This window comes from Gastrolobium bilobum, unplaced genomic scaffold (assembly GCF_033153095.1).
Source record: "Gastrolobium bilobum isolate Gb01-03AN ecotype WA unplaced genomic scaffold, APGP_CSIRO_Gbil_v1 utg33830, whole genome shotgun sequence".
In the NCBI taxonomy this organism is placed as follows: domain Eukaryota; kingdom Viridiplantae; phylum Streptophyta; class Magnoliopsida; order Fabales; family Fabaceae; genus Gastrolobium; species Gastrolobium bilobum.
In genome coordinates this window covers 26,952-47,423 of record NW_026895122.1, presented here as the reverse complement: position 1 = coordinate 47,423, position 20,472 = coordinate 26,952, and the positions used below count along the sequence as shown (strand labels likewise).

General features: G+C 36.2%; 2 protein-coding genes and 1 long non-coding RNA gene across 3 annotated transcripts in view; 1 reads left to right on the top strand and 2 right to left on the bottom strand.

Moving 5' to 3' along the window:
• Positions 1 to 6,349, top strand: part of LOC133315976 (beta-glucosidase 42) — a 40,030-nt gene extending 33,681 nt beyond the window's left edge. Inside the window, exons 8-13 of the mRNA XM_061517688.1 lie at positions 305 to 420; positions 1,628 to 1,842; positions 1,926 to 1,960; positions 2,938 to 3,037; positions 4,292 to 4,400; positions 5,773 to 6,349. Of these exons, the coding sequence (XP_061373672.1) occupies positions 305 to 420; positions 1,628 to 1,842; positions 1,926 to 1,960; positions 2,938 to 3,037; positions 4,292 to 4,400; positions 5,773 to 5,968 (771 nt within the window). The 3' untranslated portion in view covers positions 5,969 to 6,349. The remainder of the gene's footprint in view (positions 1 to 304; positions 421 to 1,627; positions 1,843 to 1,925; positions 1,961 to 2,937; positions 3,038 to 4,291; positions 4,401 to 5,772) is intronic.
• A 235-nt stretch (positions 6,350 to 6,584) lies between these two features.
• LOC133315914 (uncharacterized) lies at positions 6,585 to 8,908 on the bottom strand. Its single transcript, XR_009752157.1, has 4 exons — positions 8,755 to 8,908; positions 8,610 to 8,659; positions 7,291 to 8,007; positions 6,585 to 6,983 (listed from the first exon to the last, which is right to left on the bottom strand). It is a non-coding gene; the product is annotated as an uncharacterized LOC133315914 (long non-coding RNA).
• Positions 8,909 to 18,864: 9,956 nt separating this feature from the next.
• Positions 18,865 to 19,860, bottom strand: LOC133315671 (uncharacterized). The gene has a single exon (XM_061517370.1). It carries the CDS (start codon positions 19,858 to 19,860, stop codon positions 18,865 to 18,867), a length of 996 nt encoding a protein of 331 aa, XP_061373354.1.
• Positions 19,861 to 20,472: the final 612 nt, after the last annotated feature.

Below are 20,472 nucleotides of genomic sequence, written 5' to 3'. Positions count from 1 at the left end.
GGCGGAGAATGAGGAAAGAGAGATAAGGAAGACTGAGAATAATATTCTATTATGTATATTGGTGGTATGATGTGTTGTAAAAGACAAAGCACTATTAGACTTCCAAACTTAATCAAGTAAGGAAATAAAATGAATGTAGAAATTATTCCTAAGAGATCATCCAAGATACTTTGAAGATATTCCAAAATACAAAAATGATATTATGAGATATTTTCTTGATATTCAAGCAGTGACCATATTAGAAAAAATGTTACAAATTTATTTATTTTGTTTATTTATTTAATATGTTGCCCTGATTTTCCAGGATAAGCAAGGGGGACAAGTGGGCCTGGTGGTAGACTGTGAATGGGCAGAGGCTAACTCTGACAAGACTGAAGATAAATCTGCTGCCGCAAGGCGCCTGGATTTTCAGCTTGGCTGGTAGTACCCCTCACATTTTGCTCCATATTATTTTGATAAGAGCTTGATAGTCTTTATTGCTTGAAATAAGTGCGATAAGACGTGTGTATACACTAACAGACTCAGAGACATAAAAGACAGAAAGCTTTGGCTCTTATATTTATATTCTCCAAGTAACAGTCTTTTTACTGACAATCTTAATTCGATGGAGATACTCCATTAGAATTCTATATCGTGTTGATATTATACTGTTGAACTCTGTTGATAATACTATTTGTTGGAAATAGTTATTCTAATTAATGCAGCGCATGAAATGATTCAGGTCCTAGAAAATGTTAGTGCAGCATAAGAAATAATTCAGGTACTAGGAAATGTTAGTGCAGCATAAGAAATAATTCAGGTACTAGGAAATGAATTATTCATTGTTCTTCGTAAATTCAAGTTGTAATTAAATTCCTCCATGTATAAAAAATGCAGCATGCTTACTGTATTTTCACTCAAGCGAAATCATAGAAATCTCTCAAATTTCACTCTTTTCAAGTAACTCAATTCAGCAGAAGGTCATTGATAGGTATCAGAGTTAAATGGAACTAGAAAATTAAGAAGTAAAATTTATTAATAAGATTGAACCCAAACTCAGATCTAACCTGGATGATTACACTTTGTATTCTCAATGAAAAATTACAAGTATCAATGAAAAATTACTGAATGGAAAAGATGACCACAAGGTGGTGTTTACAAAATTGAAACAACACTATTACAGACTAACTACTTCTGAGAACACTTGAGGTTCTGGTTTTCTCCCAAAAAGCCCAAAGGTCCCAATTGTCCCAGATGATTCTCTCCAATCCTCCCCCTCCTATTTGTAAATGACTCCTTGCCAACCATGCAACCAATTCTAACCAACTTTGCCTCCCAATGTTGAGTCATCATGTCGTGCTCCTCTTCCTCTTCTACACTTTCCTGAATATGCCCTTTTGACTAATCATATCAGTCTGGGTTTGAGAATTTTCCTATGTATTGTTCTGTATAACACCACAAAGTAATGAAAACAAACTGATATCCAATTTATTCTTTGAATCTGATGAACTCTAGAAATTGAAGATAAATCATAGATGAAGAAAATAATGCAAATTAGAATGGGAAGCTTGTATTGGTTTGCAGGTTGAAGTCGTGTCTAACCTTGGTGTAAGATGCATACTTAGGCTAGCTTGTATTTTTATCCCAGGTTCTTGCATCCACTATATTATGGAGACTATCCTGAAGTTATGCGTGAACGACTTGGAGACCAGCTTCCCAAATTCTCAGAGGAGGACAAGAAATATCTTTTGCATTCATTGGACTTTATTGGCCTAAATCAATATACGTCAAGGTTTATTTCTCATGTAACGGAAAGCACAGAAGAAAGTTATTACTACAAGTCGCAGGCGATGGAGAGAATTGGTAATAATCAGAGTGTTGTATCATTTTCTACGATATCTATCCTCGATGAATTTTCCTTGATTGAGCTCTCTGTTTGTCAACAGTGGAATGGGAAGATGGTCAGGCCATAGGCGAGAAGGTATTATATCATCTCTCTCTCTCTTTGTGCGTATGTGTACCTATTATATATATATATATATATATATATTTGGAAGAGGATCCGTTTACAAATTTTTTTTATAAATTTTTGTAAATTACACTATGTATCCCGGAAATACATAGTGTAGTTTGTAAACAAAAAATTTATAAATATAACCCTTTCATATATATATATGTATATATATATATATATATTTGGAGAGGATCCGTTTACAAATTTTTTTTATAAATTTTTGTAAATTACACTGTATCTCCGGAAATACATAGTGTAGTTTGTAAATAAAAAGTTTATAAATATAACTCTTTCCTATATATATATATATTTATAATATATATATATATATATATATATATATATATATATATATATTTATAATATATATATATATATATATATAGAGAGAGAGGGAGAGAGAGGAGGATTATATTTACAAATTTTTTGTTTACAAACTCGGGAAATACAAACACTTAAGTGTGTATTCCCCGAAATACATAATGTAGTTTATAAACAAAAAGGTTTGTAAATATAACCCTTTGCATATATATATATATATATATATAGAATAAGATCAACTTACACTGGTATAAAAATATAAGTCTTACACCAAATCTTAACCGTTGATTTTTGTATATTTAGCGATTATGATTTATTAGAAATAATAAACGTTTCCCCCCCCCCCCCCCCCCCCCACACACACACACACACACAGGATTATATTTATCACATTTTGCATGAGAAAAACAAATTTCCTACACACACAAAAAAGGAGTGGGTCCCATCTCTTTTTTTCTCTCTCCTCTTACCTATGGGTCCCACTTATAATTTTGTTTCTATAACATAAGATAACTATTTTTCTACAACATAAAAAAATTATTTCCCATATATATATCTATATATATATATATATATATATATATACACATGGAAGTTTTATATATTCTCTTTGCATATAACAGGCAGCATCAGAGTGGCTTTATGTTGTTCCTTGGGGTCTTCAAAAGTGTCTCAATTACATATCACAAAAATATGCTACCCCCATATATGTCACAGAGAATGGTATGTAACTATACTTTTCCTTCTTTAGAAACTTGGCAAGAAAACAAATAGAAAACGAACCAGGCAAGCAAATAGAAAACGAACCATTAGAGAGATTAAGTAAAAGGGGTCAATAATCCTGGATTCCTCTCTCTCTGTATTAAAATTTTGACTGTATAATGGCACTTGGGAGATAGGATTCCAAAAATGTAACATTTTTTCTAATTCTTCAACATTTCCCTTCCTAGTTCCTTACCACTTCCTTGATTCCTCAACATTTCCCTTCCTTAGCCCTTCACCATCATGAGCTTTGTAAAAAAGAAATAGAAAGATTAAATAATTTTTGTTTTCTTCCCTTGTTTTTTGACATACTAAACGATGCTAAGTCAATAATTAGTCAAACAAAAGATTGGGTTGGAGTATGATACACGGTCAATTATTGGGTATGCTACTATTTTGACAAACCTCATGGTAGTAAAATGTAATTTACACTCTCTGTCTCTCTCTCTGTAATACAAACCTTGGGTACCACATACTTCCAATTCATGCCTTGCAATTGGATCCTAACATTCCACCACACCTTGCAGCCCCAGAACCAACACGGGCTTGCTGTGCACTAATCCCTGAACTACACCCGGGCAAACACTGCAATGTCAGACAAACGTTACATGTTGGAAGGCTTTGATACCAATTGATAAGAATTTTGTGAGAACCACACGACAAATGCCATCCATTGTGATAGAGAGCTCGAGTCCATATAAACCCTACCTTAGAATTCTATACTTATGATGGGAAACTCAAGTTTCATGCTTTGCAATTGGATCCTACCACACACTGTGAGTGTGTGTGTGTCTCAACAAAGTAGTTCTGTTCTATTGGAATAATATTGGAATTTGGTGATACAGATCACTTATCAGTAGAATAAAGAAGCATATTTGATATACTTGATATTTTTGCTAGTGCATCAATTTGTGTTCTTTCTTGGATAAGCAAACTTCAATACAATCAAACTTCAATATTGGCAACTGGAAGATCTCTCATCGTTGGAGTGGCTACTCTGCTTAAGATGGATAACTAATATTATTATTTTTTTCTTTACAATTGTACTAATTTATGAGTGGAATTCGTGAAAAAACAGAATTTTTTCAACTCAACAATAAATTAATAAATAAATAAAGGAAGAAAGAGTTCTAATAGAAGCCACAAAAACGATTCTATCTTGTGTAACATGATAAAATGGTTCTTATCTCTGAGGCTGGATTTCTATTTTGTCAGGTATGGATGATGAAGATAATGATACCGTGCCACTGGATGTGATGCTAGATGACAAACTGAGAGTTAGGTATTTCAAGGAATACCTTGCGTCAGTTGCTCAGGCTATGAAGTAAGTTTGCTCACTTTCTACATACACGCCATCTGTATGAGTTAAACTTGTTTATTTCACCAATTAATGAGTAATCTAATGTTTAGATGCATCTCTCCTTTTTTAAATATATGATGGTTAATGCCCTATGATCTCATTTCCTTTTTTCTTGCATTTCTTATTTTCATTCTTGTCTTGTCTTGTATATAGGTATATGATGAAATTTGTTATTTGACCTTAGTTGTGCATATGTCTGCAGCTATATCAGTATTAGCTTTGGGTACTTTGAAGTTTGAACTAATTTTTTTTTTTTTGTGAACAGTGGAACTAAATTTTAATAGAAGCAAGCATCACATGCACTATATGGGTATTTTTAAATTAAAATAAAACATAAAAATATAAATTAGAAGAGAAAAAATATTCTAAATTATAAAGGAGATATGAATAATTAGTTCAACTAGAATATATATATATATATATAGAGAGAGAGAGAGAGATAGGATCCTTTGACACTAGTGTCAAATTTGAAATTTGACACCTCATCTGATAGTCGTTAGATCAAAAAAATCAATAGTCTTACATGCTTACAAATCAGAGTCGTTGATCTTTTTTTATCTAACGGCTATCAGATGAGGTGTCAAAGGATCCTACCTATATATATATATATATATATATATATATATATTATGAAGAAAATATGCATAATTAATAAAAAATAATTTGAATTTAAAAATTAAAAAAAGGTCCTCTCAAACTGTTAAGAATGACATATGTCATTCTTTGTGGGAGATTAAGTTACTCTCAAACTGTACTCATTTAGTATATAGGGATGGATAATGATTGACAAAAAGGTCCTCTTTCGTATTTCATTATTTGAGTTCAAACATTGAAAGTATGTACAAATAGGGTCTGAAAATTGGGAATGGATCCTCTCATGCGTTAGCTAACATGACAATATCATGTAGGAGGATTCTAATCATACAATGGTGAATTAGAGTTGATGATTTTGTAACTACCTATCCAAATATTTTTTTTTTCTCTTCCTGCATCACTATTGATTCACTTTTATATGATTATAATTCCCTCACATGACATGATCGTGTTAAATAACACATGAGAGGATCTACTCCTTGAAACTTATTTCTTAGGGTATCTCTAAAGTATTTCTTTTCTAGGCTAACTGAACAATATCACTTTTGAAAATCATAGAAGGGTCTTTCCCCATACAAGATTTTGATAAGAGACCGAAAAAAGTGAGGGAAAAAAAATCATATTATTGCCAATAGAATAATTTTCACCAACATAACAACTGAGTAAAATCGTTTGACCTTGAGACAGAATAAGAATTTAAATCAAACAGACCTGAAGTTTTGTATATCATTTGAATGCACAGAGATGGAGCAGATGTGAGGGGATACTTTGCATGGTCATTACTGGACAACTTTGAATGGGCTCAAGGCTATACCAAACGCTTTGGATTGGTCTTTGTGGATTATAAAAATGGGCTCACTAGGCACCCAAAGTCTTCTGCATATTGGTTTTCACGGTTTCTAAAAGCTGGTGAAAACAAGAAGGGTAAAGAAGAGTAGTTGACTTTCATCATTGTATGTCTTACAAAATAAAAGGAATAAAACAATATAAAGAACAAAACTTCTACATGTATATGCTATAGTGGCATTTCTCTACTTATTTCTGAGTGTATCAAATCTTATGCCCCACATGCTTTAAAACTATTTTATGTTCATATATGTCCTGGCTTCTAATCTGCTGCTGCTGCTGCTTAATTGTTTTAGTATTTTCCTATTACTGTGAAAATTCCCAATTTGTGTTTTAGTATTTCTCTACAAAAGATGTCGTTTAGTTTTTAAGGTTTGATTTTTATTTGATATTTTCCCAACAATTTATCAATTTGATCTTAGGCAAATCTAAGCATCAATTGATTTCATCCTAGGAATCTAAAATAAACTCTAGACTATTATTCCACCCAAATAACACTACAAACTTAAACTTGAAATAGGTATCATTATATTTATTTAAATAATAAGTTTTTCAATTAAGATAAAAAATATCAGAAGATTCAGTAAAAGTCTTATACTGAAGTACTTTTAATTTGTTGTATAGATCTAATTACAATATTTCAATATTGAGTTACCAATAGTTTCATTTAGTTTTCTACAATGCTCATGCTTAGTAATAGAACTGTCAAAACGAGTCAGCTCGACCCATTTAGTCCTAGCCCGTGTGGGTTAGGGCCAAAAAATCCACAATGACATAGACCCACATGGGCCAAAAGCCCTATGGTTTAGGGCCAGCTCGTGGGCATTTCAAAAATTTAATATGTATTTTTTTTTCATAAAAAAGAGGACTCTTAGCAGAGCTAGGCATGGTTGAGGGTGAGATAGCGAGACTTGAATGTCAAATAAGCCAACTTTAATCTCGTTTGAAGCATGAACAAGAAGTCACCAAGGAATTATTGTAAATATTCTTTGTAAATATTTACAACCACTGTATACCCTCATCATCAGAATCATCCATAACTTGAATGAGCAAGCGATCTTTTGGCCAATCAAGTTGGCACACTGCGGAAATAGATTGTTCATATACCTACAGTTAATGCCAAAGTCGTCATCATCATTAATAGGAAGAGTAATAATCTCTAAAATCAAAACACTAGTCCCTGCGGCATCGTGCAGTCAACTACTACTCTAATTACTTCCTTTGACATTATTATTCAATTTTATGATGAAACTAACAGAAGAAAATTTTAAGGGGGGAGGGGAATCATCATCACTTGACGATTGATTGGTTTTGAGTTAACCGCACCGACAATTTTTTCTTCTTCTTTTCCAAAAAAATAGAAAGCAGTAAGTACTACTGAGTACATAGGATAGGAATAAGAGAAGACTGTGACCTCTTTCTCATTGCACATAGGGATTTGAACGAGTACCATAGGATATCCATCGTTGGCTCCTTCCATATCATCTGAATTGGGAGGAACCCCTTTAATCACGGGCTTAATCTTGTTGAATTTGATCCACAAGCAACCAAGACACAGAAGCATTCGATCCACAGACTGAATTATGAAGAGAAGTATACAAAAGGTTGAGAGAGATTGAATTGTGGGTGCATTATTCCCGGAACTCCAACCACCTAACATAGGCCGTGTGAAACCATCATGTGATCTCCCAAGTTTGTGGAATGTGCAAATTATGGTTGTGAAAGTAGTGCCACCCTTTGAAGTGAGCAACCAGTTCAAATGAAAGAAATGCCAAAGCAATCACCAAGAACGTGAGAATTACTCGAAACAGAAACTTTGCCTTGCCAGATTTTTCAGTCTCCACATGCCCAAAAAACAATCTTTTCTTAACGGCACGAAGCAATGAGCAAAGAGAATTTGCAAGCCAAGCAAGGCAACCGACATCTCTATGAGCTTTGAGAAGCAAAACCCATGTGAACTGCTTAGCATTTTTACCTCTTTCCTTGTCAACTGGCTGAAATGCAGAGTCAGGGGCATCTATTTCAAGCACAGAATAATTGGGGTTCTCCAATCTCCTCATCAATCTCACATCCAAATCCAAAGTATCTCTCACAGGAACCATTGTAAATATTCTTCTTAGCTTCCTCTTCACTGAAAATCCAGGAAGAAAAATACAACTCAGACAAAAACTAACAACCACCCACACTATCACAAGTTGTTTCCATGCTCACGTATATCACCCATAAAAAATCACCCAATAAGCTAAAATTAATTCAAGCATCCAAGAATTTTTTTTTCCATTTTCAAAAAAGAACCTCAATCTTCTATGCTTAAAAAAAAATAGTCAATGCTTGTATCATGCATGTATAGTAGAACATTCCCTTTTTTTTCAAGGTTCTTTCTTTATGTTATTTTGGTGTCTATTTTTTTCTCTATATATTTTATTTTTCGAGATATTATAAGAAAAAGAAACTGACTATTACTCAATCAGGTAATAACAAAAACATATAAGAAAATTTTGTTTTTGTTTCCTCCATTTTCTCAGCAATCAAACAAAGAGAAAAGGAACCACTAAGTCGTGCAGAAATTTGAAATTGAAAGCTCATTGTAAAATTAAAAAGAAACAAAAAAGAAGAAGCAATGATTCAATAATTAAGCAAAGGAATGAATATCAGAGAAACTGAATTAATACATGAAACAGCAACGTGAGAAGATGGAATTTGTAAGAAAGGAAGAGAAGAAAAATCACTGACCCACACGTAAATTTTCTCATCAGCCCTTTCCTTATAGAGTGCCTTCTAATCTGCAAACCCCAAATGAAAAAGAAGAAACAAATATAATCAATTAAGAAACAAAACCAAATAAAGTATGATTAAGCCAATGGGAATAGAAACTTACCATTACTTTACTGATAGTTGATATGTAATCTATGAGCAATTGAATCTGCCAAATCCAAACGACGCTAGGGTTTTGAACTTTTATATTATCGATCGATATTGGTGAATCATCTACAGGATGAAAGGCTTTGATAACATATTCCCAAATTTTGAAGAATAACAATGAAAGTGGCTGTTGAGAAGGGAATCGAAAATTTTCTCGAGATAATTGTGGCTAATAGTGGAAAACAATATAGAGTAAATATCCTTTTTGAACCCGTTTTAGTCTCTAGCAAATAAAAAGGCCCGTTGTGGTCCTTAAGAAATTCAAAATGAATCCATTTTAGTCCTTTTAGGGACTAATATGGGTCTTTTTTGAATTTGTGAGGGACCACGATTTCAACTAAATGGGATCATTTTAAATTTTTTAGTGATCACGATGAGCCTTTTTATTTGCTAGGGACTAAAACGGGCATCGTAAAATTTGCTGAGGATCAAAAAAAGTATTTACTCAACAATATAAGGTATGAAAGAGAAAAAATGTTAATAGATGAACCGCGGGCTGCTCCCAACCTAATCCTGTAAATTAGAGGGCTTTCAAGGCTTGGAGTTAAAATGACCCCATTGTACAAAGGGTTAAAAATGAATAGGGCTTGGTATGGGGCCATATGGGCTGGCCTAAGGCTTTAGCCCTTATTGACAGCTCTACCTAGTAACTAGTTAGTGATAGTGAGAGTTTTTTTTTTTGTAAATATTCCAATCGGTTCATTGCTTCGCAACTAATCCGATTCAGAACGGGAACATGATTAATGCTTTAAATCACTCCCAAAAGTGGTATTGGGGAAGTGATAGTGAGAGTTTTGATACCAAAAACTACTCTTTGCAACTCTCTCAAACGATTTTTAATTAAAGGATGACCCTGCAATTGCTCTTATTTATTTTTGCTGTGAGATCCAAAAATTATTCGAACATTAATTATAAACAAATTGTACGATTGAGAAGTTTCAATTACCGATCAACATGGTACAATTTGCACAAGGACAAAATGACATTATTACTTGTTATCGAAGCTAATAGGATAATTTCAAGAGTAAATTTTGAAATTGATATCTATACATTAGTTCTTCACAAAATTGTTATTAAATTAACCCCTTAAATATCTGAAATGTCACAACATTTCTTTTTATAAAGGATTAAACTAGTAGCACAAAAAGATAAATTTAGTAGCTATTTTATATATTTAATAGGCTAATTTTTATGGTAAAAATCTTTGAAAGACTAATACATAAAAAATGTTAATCTTTTAAAAAAGAAATAAAGAAAAATAATTTAGGAGTTGATTCTTATTTCGATAAGGTCGAACTTAACGAAAAGGGGACATTAATCACATTCTACAAGAGTAGAAGAATAAGAAAAGCTCATTAAGATGCTTAATCTTTATTTCAGTGCTTATATTAACGAAAACATTGCATTCCATTAATTAAAATGTGAACATGAGTAAGTTGGAAAAATGCGAGTTTGTTGCTATGTTTGGGTACTATTAGAGGTGGTAATATGGGTTGAGTCCGGCGGGTCAACCCGCCAACCCATCAAAACGGAGCGGGTTGGGTTGAGATTTTTAACCCACCAATCCACTTCAACCCGCCCCGCCTATAAGTGGGTCAAAACGGTTCAACCCGCCGGCTTATAGGTTTTTTTTTTACAATTGGTAGTATTTCATTTGTTATTAAATTTTTGTGATATCCAATTTTTTTTTTGTCTTAGTACTTTCTAGAAAAAAAAAAACAATTTATTTATGACAAGTGTTATCTATATATGGAGACAAATGAATTTCTAAAGAATGTTTGACAAATATTAGTATACATTTAAGATTGAGACTGAAAAAATTAAGAGAAGTGTGAAATAAAATAAAATAATATTAGAAAATTCATAAAATATGATTTATTTTTGAATTTTAATTAATTTTTTTTTAATTGGCGGGTTGGTGGGTTGACTCGCCAACCCACCATAAAACAGAGTGGGTTTATTTTTTCAACTCATATTTAATGGCAGGTCAACCCGTCCCGTCCCATTTTTGGCGGGTTGGTGGCGGGTCGGGGTGGACCAACCCATATTGTCACCCCTAGGTACTACGGTAATACCTACATCCATTCTAAAAGAAGAAAATTATTGGGACTTAAAGGAAAATATAAATAAAAGCAGGGGTGCAAACAGAAGACAATTCCTATTTAAAAAAAAGGAGTACCCAGTTATGTACTTCTACTGCATTGAAAAAAAATCCGTAAACATGGACAATCTCTATGTTCATGTCAGTCAAAAAGCAATCCAAGAATCATAAATAAATAAATAAAATAAAATAAATAATAATAATAATAATAATAATATTGATACCTAGAGTAGGTCCCCTTATATTAAAAATTCACATGACTTGATAATTTGAAAATTTTGCGTAGATCTCTCCCTTCACATGCATTAACTAAGTGAGGTTTAATAATCATTAATAAAGAAAAAGATAGATATTGTTATGGACCTGAAATAAATGTCTATATTCTAGAAGGCCCAAGAAGAGAAAATAACTAAGAAGGATATAAGGAAAGATTTCTTAATTATACTAATCCTAGTGCGACAGCAATGATTCCAGCATTGGCCCAAAAATTCACCAAGAGGTCCAAAATTTCACTACCCAGAGGTAAACTCTATAAATAAAAGGTAAAACTTACAGGTATGACACACTCTCTCTCACTAGTTTTCATTGTGCATACATCTTACATATTGGCTATGCTGCTTTCTTATTGTGCACAGTAACCCACTAGTCTCTAACATATCTCTCTATAGATACCTGAGATAGGGCACACAGATCCAATAGAAACATACCAATCATCAAATTGGACATCACTGATCCTCCAAGTTGAAAGAAGAGACAAGGCGAGAAAAGTTGAGCTCAAGTAAAGGGGCAAAAATTGGCTCCCAAAAAGACTATGGCAGAAGAAGCCAAGTCGAAAGAAGATTCGAGGCGAGAAAAGTCGGGCTCAAGTAAATGGGTGAAAATCGTCTCCCCAAAAGACTATGGCAAAAGAAGGCAAGTCGAAAGAAAAGCCGAGGCAAGAAAAGTCGGGCTCTAGTAAAGGGGCGAAAATTGCCTCCCCAAAAGACAATGGTAGAAGAAGCCAAGTCGAAAGAAGAGCAGAGGCAAGAAAAGTCGGTATAATAACCCTCATTAAGAAATCTTAAAATTATAAAAGAAGTATAAGTGTGATTAATAGTTTACACTAGCTTTGGAATAAGTAAGTATTTGATCGAATTTTTTGAGTAAATGAATGAATTGATATGCTAAAATTTGTGATGATACAATTCATGTCAAGTAAGGTAAATTAGACCCAAATAGGAATATTAATAAAGTCTAGGGGTCAAAATATAAATATTTGAAAGTATAGGGACTATAACACCTTATATAATTGAAATATATATTTATATTTAAAATGAGGATTAAGGGGTAAGATTAGTGAAAATCCTAAATTCTGGATCAAAATACGTAAGGAGGGTAGTGGTAAATCAACAAATATGTAACCCTAAACTGTAAAATGATAGAATAAGGTCTCAAATGAGAAAAGTAACCCTAGAAATTGATTCATAACGAAAAATTGAGTGGTTAGGCAAGTTTCTGAAAAATTGATGAATAGTATTTTTATCGCATGAAATATTTCGGTATAATTGCACCGAAAAATGTGCCGAGTAAGATTAATGCTCTAGGATTGAAAATATGTTGGAAAAGGTACTTAGGACCAAGAAATATGATTGTTGATGAAATTTGATAGATTTTAGGGTTTAAAAAACGTGCCAACGGTGCACAAATCAGGCTAAAATAGTGATTTTACTGAATCACCAAAAAACTCCAAATTCATCTATTCAAGGGTAATTAAAGAACTTTGGTGAATGTTAAATTTTGGATTTAAGGGATAGTTAGTAAATTAATTGGAGATTAGAGGGATAAGGAGATCATTTGAAATAATTTGAAATGTGTGAGGTGGCAAGTGAGACCCACCCCACTTAAAATATCAAATGGGCACACGTTCCTCACTATTCACTCTCTTCTTCCTCCCTCTTCCCCTCATGAAACCCACGACCATCACCATTTATTGGGCAAGTTTGCATTTCAATTTCCTTCCACCAAATCCCTTAGAGTTTCACATGAAATTTTAAGGAAAACACCCAATGATTCAACCCACACCTCCATTCCTTTTGAAAGTCCCTAGAGTTTGAGATATTCCCCTACAAAGCTTGTTTCAGTTGTTGCTTGGGGAACATTCATAGGAGCTTTGGGCATTGATTTGTGGTAAGTTTCCCTACCTATTGTTGAATTTTATTGGAGATCATAAAATGGAAAACCTAACCTCTACGTGAGGTTCAACAACGAACTTCAAATCCTTCTTAACCTCTATGTCATCATGTTGTACTATCTGTGAATCATCAGATATATATCTATGGAGCTGATTCACTTGGAAGACGTCATGTAGATTCACCAAGTTTGGAGGTAGAGCAAGCTGATACGCCACAGGTCCGACCCTCTTTATTATCTAGTAGGGCACAATGAACCGTGGACTCAACTTCCTCACTCCCAAGGCACGTCCAACAGCTGTAGTAGGTGATAGTCAGATGAATACATGATCCCCTTCAGAAAACTCAAGGGGTCTGTGCTTGGCACCATAGTAACTCTTCTGACGGCTCTGGGCTTTCTTCAGCCTATCTCTGATCATCTCAATCTTCTCTGTAGTCTCTTGGACCAAGTCTGGCCCCAATAATTGTCTTTCTCCAATCTCTGTCCAACAAGTAGGTGCTCTACACCTACGGCCATACAAGGCCTCATAAGGAGCCATGCCCAAACTGGCATGATAGCTGTTGTTGTAGGAGAACTCAACCAGTGGCAGGTACTTGTCCCAAGCATTACATGCTCTAACACACACGCTCTCAGCATGTCCTCCAGTGTCTGAATGGTCCTCTCTGTCTGACCATCGGTTTGCGGGTGGTAGGCAGTACTCAATCTCAATCGAGTACCAAAGGCCTCATGTAACGCTTCCCAGAAGCGTGAAGTAAACTTCGGATCCCGATCACTGACTATGCTTTCGGGAATGCCATGAAGCTTCACAATTCTCTGACATATAGTCTGGCTAGCTGCTTTGTGGAGAAAGTCGTCTTGACTGGAATGAAATGTTTAGATTTAGTCAAACTATCAACCACAACCCATATGGAATCAAATCTAGCATGGCTTCTCGGTAATCCAACAACAAAGTCCATGGATATACTCATCTACTTCCAATCTGGAATATCTAATGGCTGTAACAAGCCAGAAGGCTTCTGATGCTCAATTTTTACCTTCTGACAAATAAAGCACTTGTTCACAAACTGGGCAATGTCTTTCTTCATCCCAGACCACCAAAAATTCCGCTTCAAATCTTGATACATCTTGGTTGCACCTGGGTGGATGGTGTACTTACCCATATGGCCCTCTATCAACACTTCTTCTACCATTGGCCCCTTCGGAACAATTAACCGATCTTTGTAGTATTTAACATTAGAAGCATCGGTAAACACAAAATCTTGCTCTTTCATCATTTGGATCCTTTCATCAAGCACTTGGGCCACTTTAACTTTCTCTATCAATGAATTTCAGACTTCAACCGTAGTCATGAAGTATGAAGTCTCAAGTGGTGTAACTGAAATTCTCAAATCTGTGAACTCCTCAATTAAGTCATACTCTGCAATCATCATGCTAGCCACACTCGTGGTTTTTCTGCTCAAAGCATCAGCCACAACATTCGCCTTTCCTGGGTGATACTGAAGGTCAAACTCATAATCCTTCAGGAATTTCATCCATCTCCTTTGCCTCATGTTAAGCTCTTTTTGATCGAATAGGTACTTCAAGCTTTTGTGATCGCTAAACACTATGAAAGTAGCACCATACAAGAAGTGTCTCTATATCTTCAAGGCAAAAACTACAGCCGCTAACTCAAGATCATGAGTAGGGTATTTCTCCTCATGTGGTCTAAACTGTCTAGAAGCATAGGCCACTACCTTTCGCTCCTGCATAAACACGCACCCTAATCCATACTTGGATGCATCACAATAGATCTCAAATCTCTTCTTCGGGTCAGGGAGAATCAAAATCGGTGCGGTAGTCAACTTATCTTTCAGTTCTTGGAAACTTACATCACACCCAAGGGTCCATGCAAACGGAACCCCCTTTCGGGTCAATCTAGTCAATGGCAAGGCGATTCTGGAGAATCCATTAATAAATCGCTTGTAGTATCCTGCTAAACCCAGAAAACTCTGAATTTCAGTCACACTCTTAGGTCTCTCCCAATACAGCACAACTTCAATTTTACTCGGATCCACAGCCACTCCAGCAGATGAAATGACGTGACCAAGAAACTGGATCTCATATAACCAAAACTCACACTTTGATGGCTTGGCATATAACTGATGCTCCCTCAAAATTTGTAAGACTATCTTCAAATGCTCTGCGTCTCTTCTTTACTTTTGGAGTAGATCAGAATATCATCAATGAATACCACAACAAATTGATCTAAATGTGGTTTGAAAATTCGGTTCATATAACTCATGAACACGGCCAGGCCATTAGTAAGCCCGAATGGGATCACTAGATACTCATAGTGCCCATATCTGGATCAGAAAGTCGTCTTCGGAATATCCTCGGCCTTTACCCGGATCTGGTGATATCTGAAACGAAGATCAATCTTCGAAAACACAGAAGCACCTATGAGTTGATCCAACAAATCCTCAATGCGTGGTAGAGGATACTTGTTCTTTACTGTAACCTTGTTCAACTGTCGGTAATCAATGCAAAATCTCAGTCTCATCCTTCTTCTTCACAAAGATAACTGGTGCACCCCAAGGAGATACACTCGGTCTGATAAAATTCTTGCGGGACAATTCTTCTAACTGCTTCTTCAGCCAACAAGCTCTACAGGTGACATCCGGTATGGAGCCAATGAGATAGGCCCCACACCAGGTACTAAGTCAATTGAGAATTCAAACTCCCTCTATGAAAACGCCAACCTCTACAAGGAGCAGATGAAAAAGTGGCACGATAAAAAGCTTATCAAGGGAAAGTTAGAAGTTGGAGACAAAGTGTTGCTGTATCGATCCAGATTGAAACTGTTTCCTGGGAAGTTGAAATCAAGATGGGAGGGACCTTATGCAATCATTGAAGCACTTCCCAATGGAGCATTTGCCATTGCTCATGAAACATCTGGAGCAACGCTCAGGGTAAATGGACACAGACTCAAGAAGTATAATAGAGGGATCAAGGAGCATGAGAAACTAACTTCTCATCTCGATGACCCAGCTGAAGTCTGACTCAAGGAGCAACAAGTCGAGCTAAGACTATAAACGAAGCGCTACTGGAAGACAACCTAGATTTATTTCCACGTCGTTCTTTTTATTATTATTGTCTTTGTTTGAGAAAATTAATGTGTTAACCATTGCAGGAAGCTAGTTTTGGGGTTGCTCTTGAGCAACCTGATCCCAAAAGCAAGGAGCAACCAACACTTAGAATTTGATCCCTCAATGAGAAACCAAGTTCTAATTGAGCTGATCCACTTGCCCCTTTTAACCCAAGGGCCTGTAATGGGCTGCATGCGAAAAAAAGAAGAGAGAAAACCGAATGGCGGAAGCAACGGAAGGATAATATCTCCACGCCGTGCTGTCACATCTCTCCAATCAAGCGAGAGTAGCAGTTTCAAAAAGAAGAAACCGTCAGAGCAGAGGACAGTTGCTTTCCCCCAGGCATTTATGTGCAGCAGACGTTCTTCCACCCCATATCCGCCACTCAGCAAAGCCACGATCACCGCCATACAGAGCGTTTTAACCTTCCCATCCTCCCCTTCGTTCCTTTATAAACACAGAACTAATATTTCATTCTCATAATCTTTTCTCCTTCAACCCACAAAAATCCAACCTTTACTCCCCACTCCATCCCTTCTACTCAGAACATTACACCATGACACGTCCAAAGGCCACTATACCTGTTGCTTCTATCTCCAAGAAGAGGACCCAAACAGGGAAAAAGCTCAAACCTGAGCAGACCACAGTCGACCGTACAGTCATACCAGAACGGGGCATAGTCCTCAGTAGCTCCAAACACGGAGATCTCGACCGATGGCTGACCGAGGATATAGCAAAACTGGATTGGGAACTCTTCATTGAACCTCCCTCAAGAGCTCGCACTGAGTTCGTGACCGCATTCTTGGAGGGAATGAAGAAAGAAGATCTTCCAAAACTCCTCATCAGAGGCGTGAAAGTAGACTTCTCCCCTGAAGAAATCAACGAAGCATACAACACTGCTTTAGTTCCTGCCGAACAAGATGAGTTCGATAGATACTGTGCTGGCCGAGGGGATGAGGCCGTAACTGAAGAAGTGCTCCAAGAAATAGGCTCAGAGGGAGCAACCTGGGGAACTAAGGAATCCATCCCTAGGAAGCAACTCAAATTCGAAGCAAAGGTATGGATGCATTTTATTAACTCCCGTCTGATTCCCGTGAGCAACGACTCTAGAGTGAACTGGGAAAGAGCAGTGCTGGTCTTCTGCATCTTAACTAAGAAGAAGTTTGATGTTGGGAGGATTGTTTACAAACAACTGGTGGCAAATGCACCAAGAAACTCCCCCTTTTTTTTTCCCTTGTCTGGTCACTGAAATGTGTAAGAGGGCTGGTTTAAAGGCCAACATCCCGATTTCGGAAGAAATCATTCCAGAAGGGTCGGACATTGATCAGTCCACGATAAAAAGAATCAGAGACAATGAAGGATTGGAAAGTGAGGAGGAAGAAGAAAAAGAAGAGAAAGAAGAAAAGGAAGGAAATGAGGAAGAAGAGGAAGCTGAAGTTTCGGGGAATGTGAAGGAAGAACCTCAGAAAACTCCAAGAAGGGAAAAACTTCCCTTTAAGAGAGCTCCTACAAGGGGTGGACTAAGGCAGTTCCTAGTCGAGACAACTGACATGACTCAATGTCAAACTATGTTTGGTCTCGGAGCAGACCTTCTAGCCACTCAAGTGCAAGCCTTAGAAGACACAGTAGGAAGGGAGCTGCAATCTCTTAAAGAAGCCAGCTTGCTCATCAACAAAGAAAAGGTGGCCCTGCAGAATGAACTTGACCAGATAAAAAATGTTGGACCACTGCCGCAGAGAAAAAGGATTGAGGAAGGAGAGGGATCCTCAACCTTGCAAAACACGGTAAAAGACCTGGTGAAAGCAATAGAGATGATGAACAAGAGAATGGAAGAGAGGGAGCAAGCCCACGAAAAAAGCAGGAAGGACTGGAAGGAGGAGTTCGGGCTCTTGAAAGATGAATTGATGAAAAGCAAAGAGGAGGAAATTCAACTTCGATTGTACTACCGAGCTCGGGATCAAATCTTTGCCAGTAACTGGGGAGAAAAATTCAAGGGACAAACTCCATATCCACCGTTTCCAAATGTCTTCCCTCCAGAAGCAATAACAAATGCTTCGTTTAGCGGAGCAATACAAGAAACTGGAGAGCATTAAGGGTCGCTACGGCGACCCCAGGTTCATTCATTCCCTATCCTTTTTAACTTGTTTAAATCTGTTGGAATGAATGCCTGAAAGTTTTGTGGTGGAATGTTACTGACTTTGCTCTTAGATAAATGACTTTTGTGGTGTACCAGGGATTCGCCACCCTGTTTTATTTTTTTAAAAATACTGTTTTTAATTTTTGCTAAGTTTACAGTCCTAAGTGTCCTGATCTACTCAATGATTCTTTTTGCCCAGGATTCTGCTCCTTGAGATGTCCTAAAGAGTTTTCAGTTTCTAACAAAGCAACATAGGGCATCACTCTGATTTGGAGCAACACCATGCACAAAAAGCAGCACTCCAAAAATCGGACACTCTGTTATTCAGTGGACTTATTGAGTTACCAAGGAAAGAACTTCAGGCTGTTTAAGTAAAATTACTCTGCCCCTCTTTGGTTTAAAAAAAAAAAATACTCCAGGTATTAGATCAATGGAGAATTTAATTTCTCTGTTTGGGGGTAAACCTGGAATTTCATCCGGAAAAACCTCTGAGTATTTAGAGACAATAGGAATACTGGTTGCATCAGGTTTAGCCTATGCTTCTGAAATATTAAAGAGAACATATCCTTGTGCTCCATCTAACAAATTTTTCCTAAGTTGAGAAGTTGACAAGAATAAAGATTCATTTGGGAGTTCTGATTCTTTTGTGAAAATTATCTTTTTATTATGACAATCAATGACCACACAGTTTGCAGACAACCAATTCATACCAAGGATTACATCAATGTCAGTCATAGGTAAACAAACTAAATCTATTCTAAACTCTTTCCCTTCGACTTGAAGAGGATAATTTTTACAGACTTGAAATGTGGTAATTTTCTCTCCAGTGGGAAGAAAAATTTCAAGATAAGAAGATAGAATGGATATTTGTAATTTTAACTTTTGAGTAGAAGATAAGGATATGAAAGAATGAGTAGCCCCAGAATCAAACAGTACGGTTACAAAAGAATATTGTATTAGACCAGTACCTTGAACCAAATTTGAAGTTTGAGCCGCTTCCTGACCACTAAGAGTGAAAACTCTTCCTCTTGTTGCAGGTTGAGTTGATGAATTCTGACCTTGATTCTGAGGACACTGCCTCAACATATGTCCAGGCTTTCCACATTTAAAGCATACACCTCTTCCTGCTAGGAATTCTCCAGCATGATTCTTTTTACATTTCGGACATACCTGAATCTGAGAATTCATCTGTCCTGTATTCTTTCTTCCTTTGTTGTTAGCAAAGTTATTCCCTGAGTTTTGTGCTTGTGAGAACCTCCCTTTTTTGTTGTCATCATTCTTTCTTCGACTTGAAACTCTGTTTTTCTCTTTTCCTTCCTCAGCTTCCTTCATGCTTGCTTCAATGTCTCTGCACCTGTTTATTAATGATGAGAAATTCCTGATTTGGTGTCCTATTATCATACTTTTTAGTTCAGGTTTTAGTCCAGATTCAAATTTAGTCGTTAACCATTCTTCATTAGGTTGATTCTGTACATAATTAGAATATCTGGATAATTCTTCAAATTTTGCCACATATTCTCCAACAGTCATGTTTCCTTGTTTCAGTTCAAGGAATTCTATTTCTTTTCTGTTTCTTACACTCTGAGGAAAGTATTTTTCTAAAAAGGCATCTTTAAAGATTGTCCATGTAATCTCTATTCCTTAGCTTTGGTAATATCTTTTGGTATTTGTCCACCAATGCTCTGCTTCTCCAATCAACAAGTATGTGGCAAAGTTTACACGATGAGTATTAGGACAGTCCATTACTAAGAATATTTTCTCAAGTTCTTTCACCCATTCCATGGCTGCCTCAGGGTTATAATCTCCACGAAAAGTGGAAGGTTTATGCTTACGGAATTCGGTGAGTCCTTTATAATCAGAATTAAGTCCTCCTTGAGTATTTGTAGTTCTAGGTCCATTTTCACTTTTAGAATTATGGTTGTAGTTTCTGGTTGCACGATCCTCCCTCAGCTCCTGAATAATTTGCTGATTAGTTATAGTTTGTTCTCTAAGAGCTTCTGCCACTCGGGTAACCGCATCCGTTACTGGGTTAATTGCTGGTTTAGAAGTTGAAGAAGATATATGCCTTGTATCTGCCATAGATCTACATATATTGTTTTATGATAGTGAGTTGATCAGGCTCATTACAATAACTCAAAATAT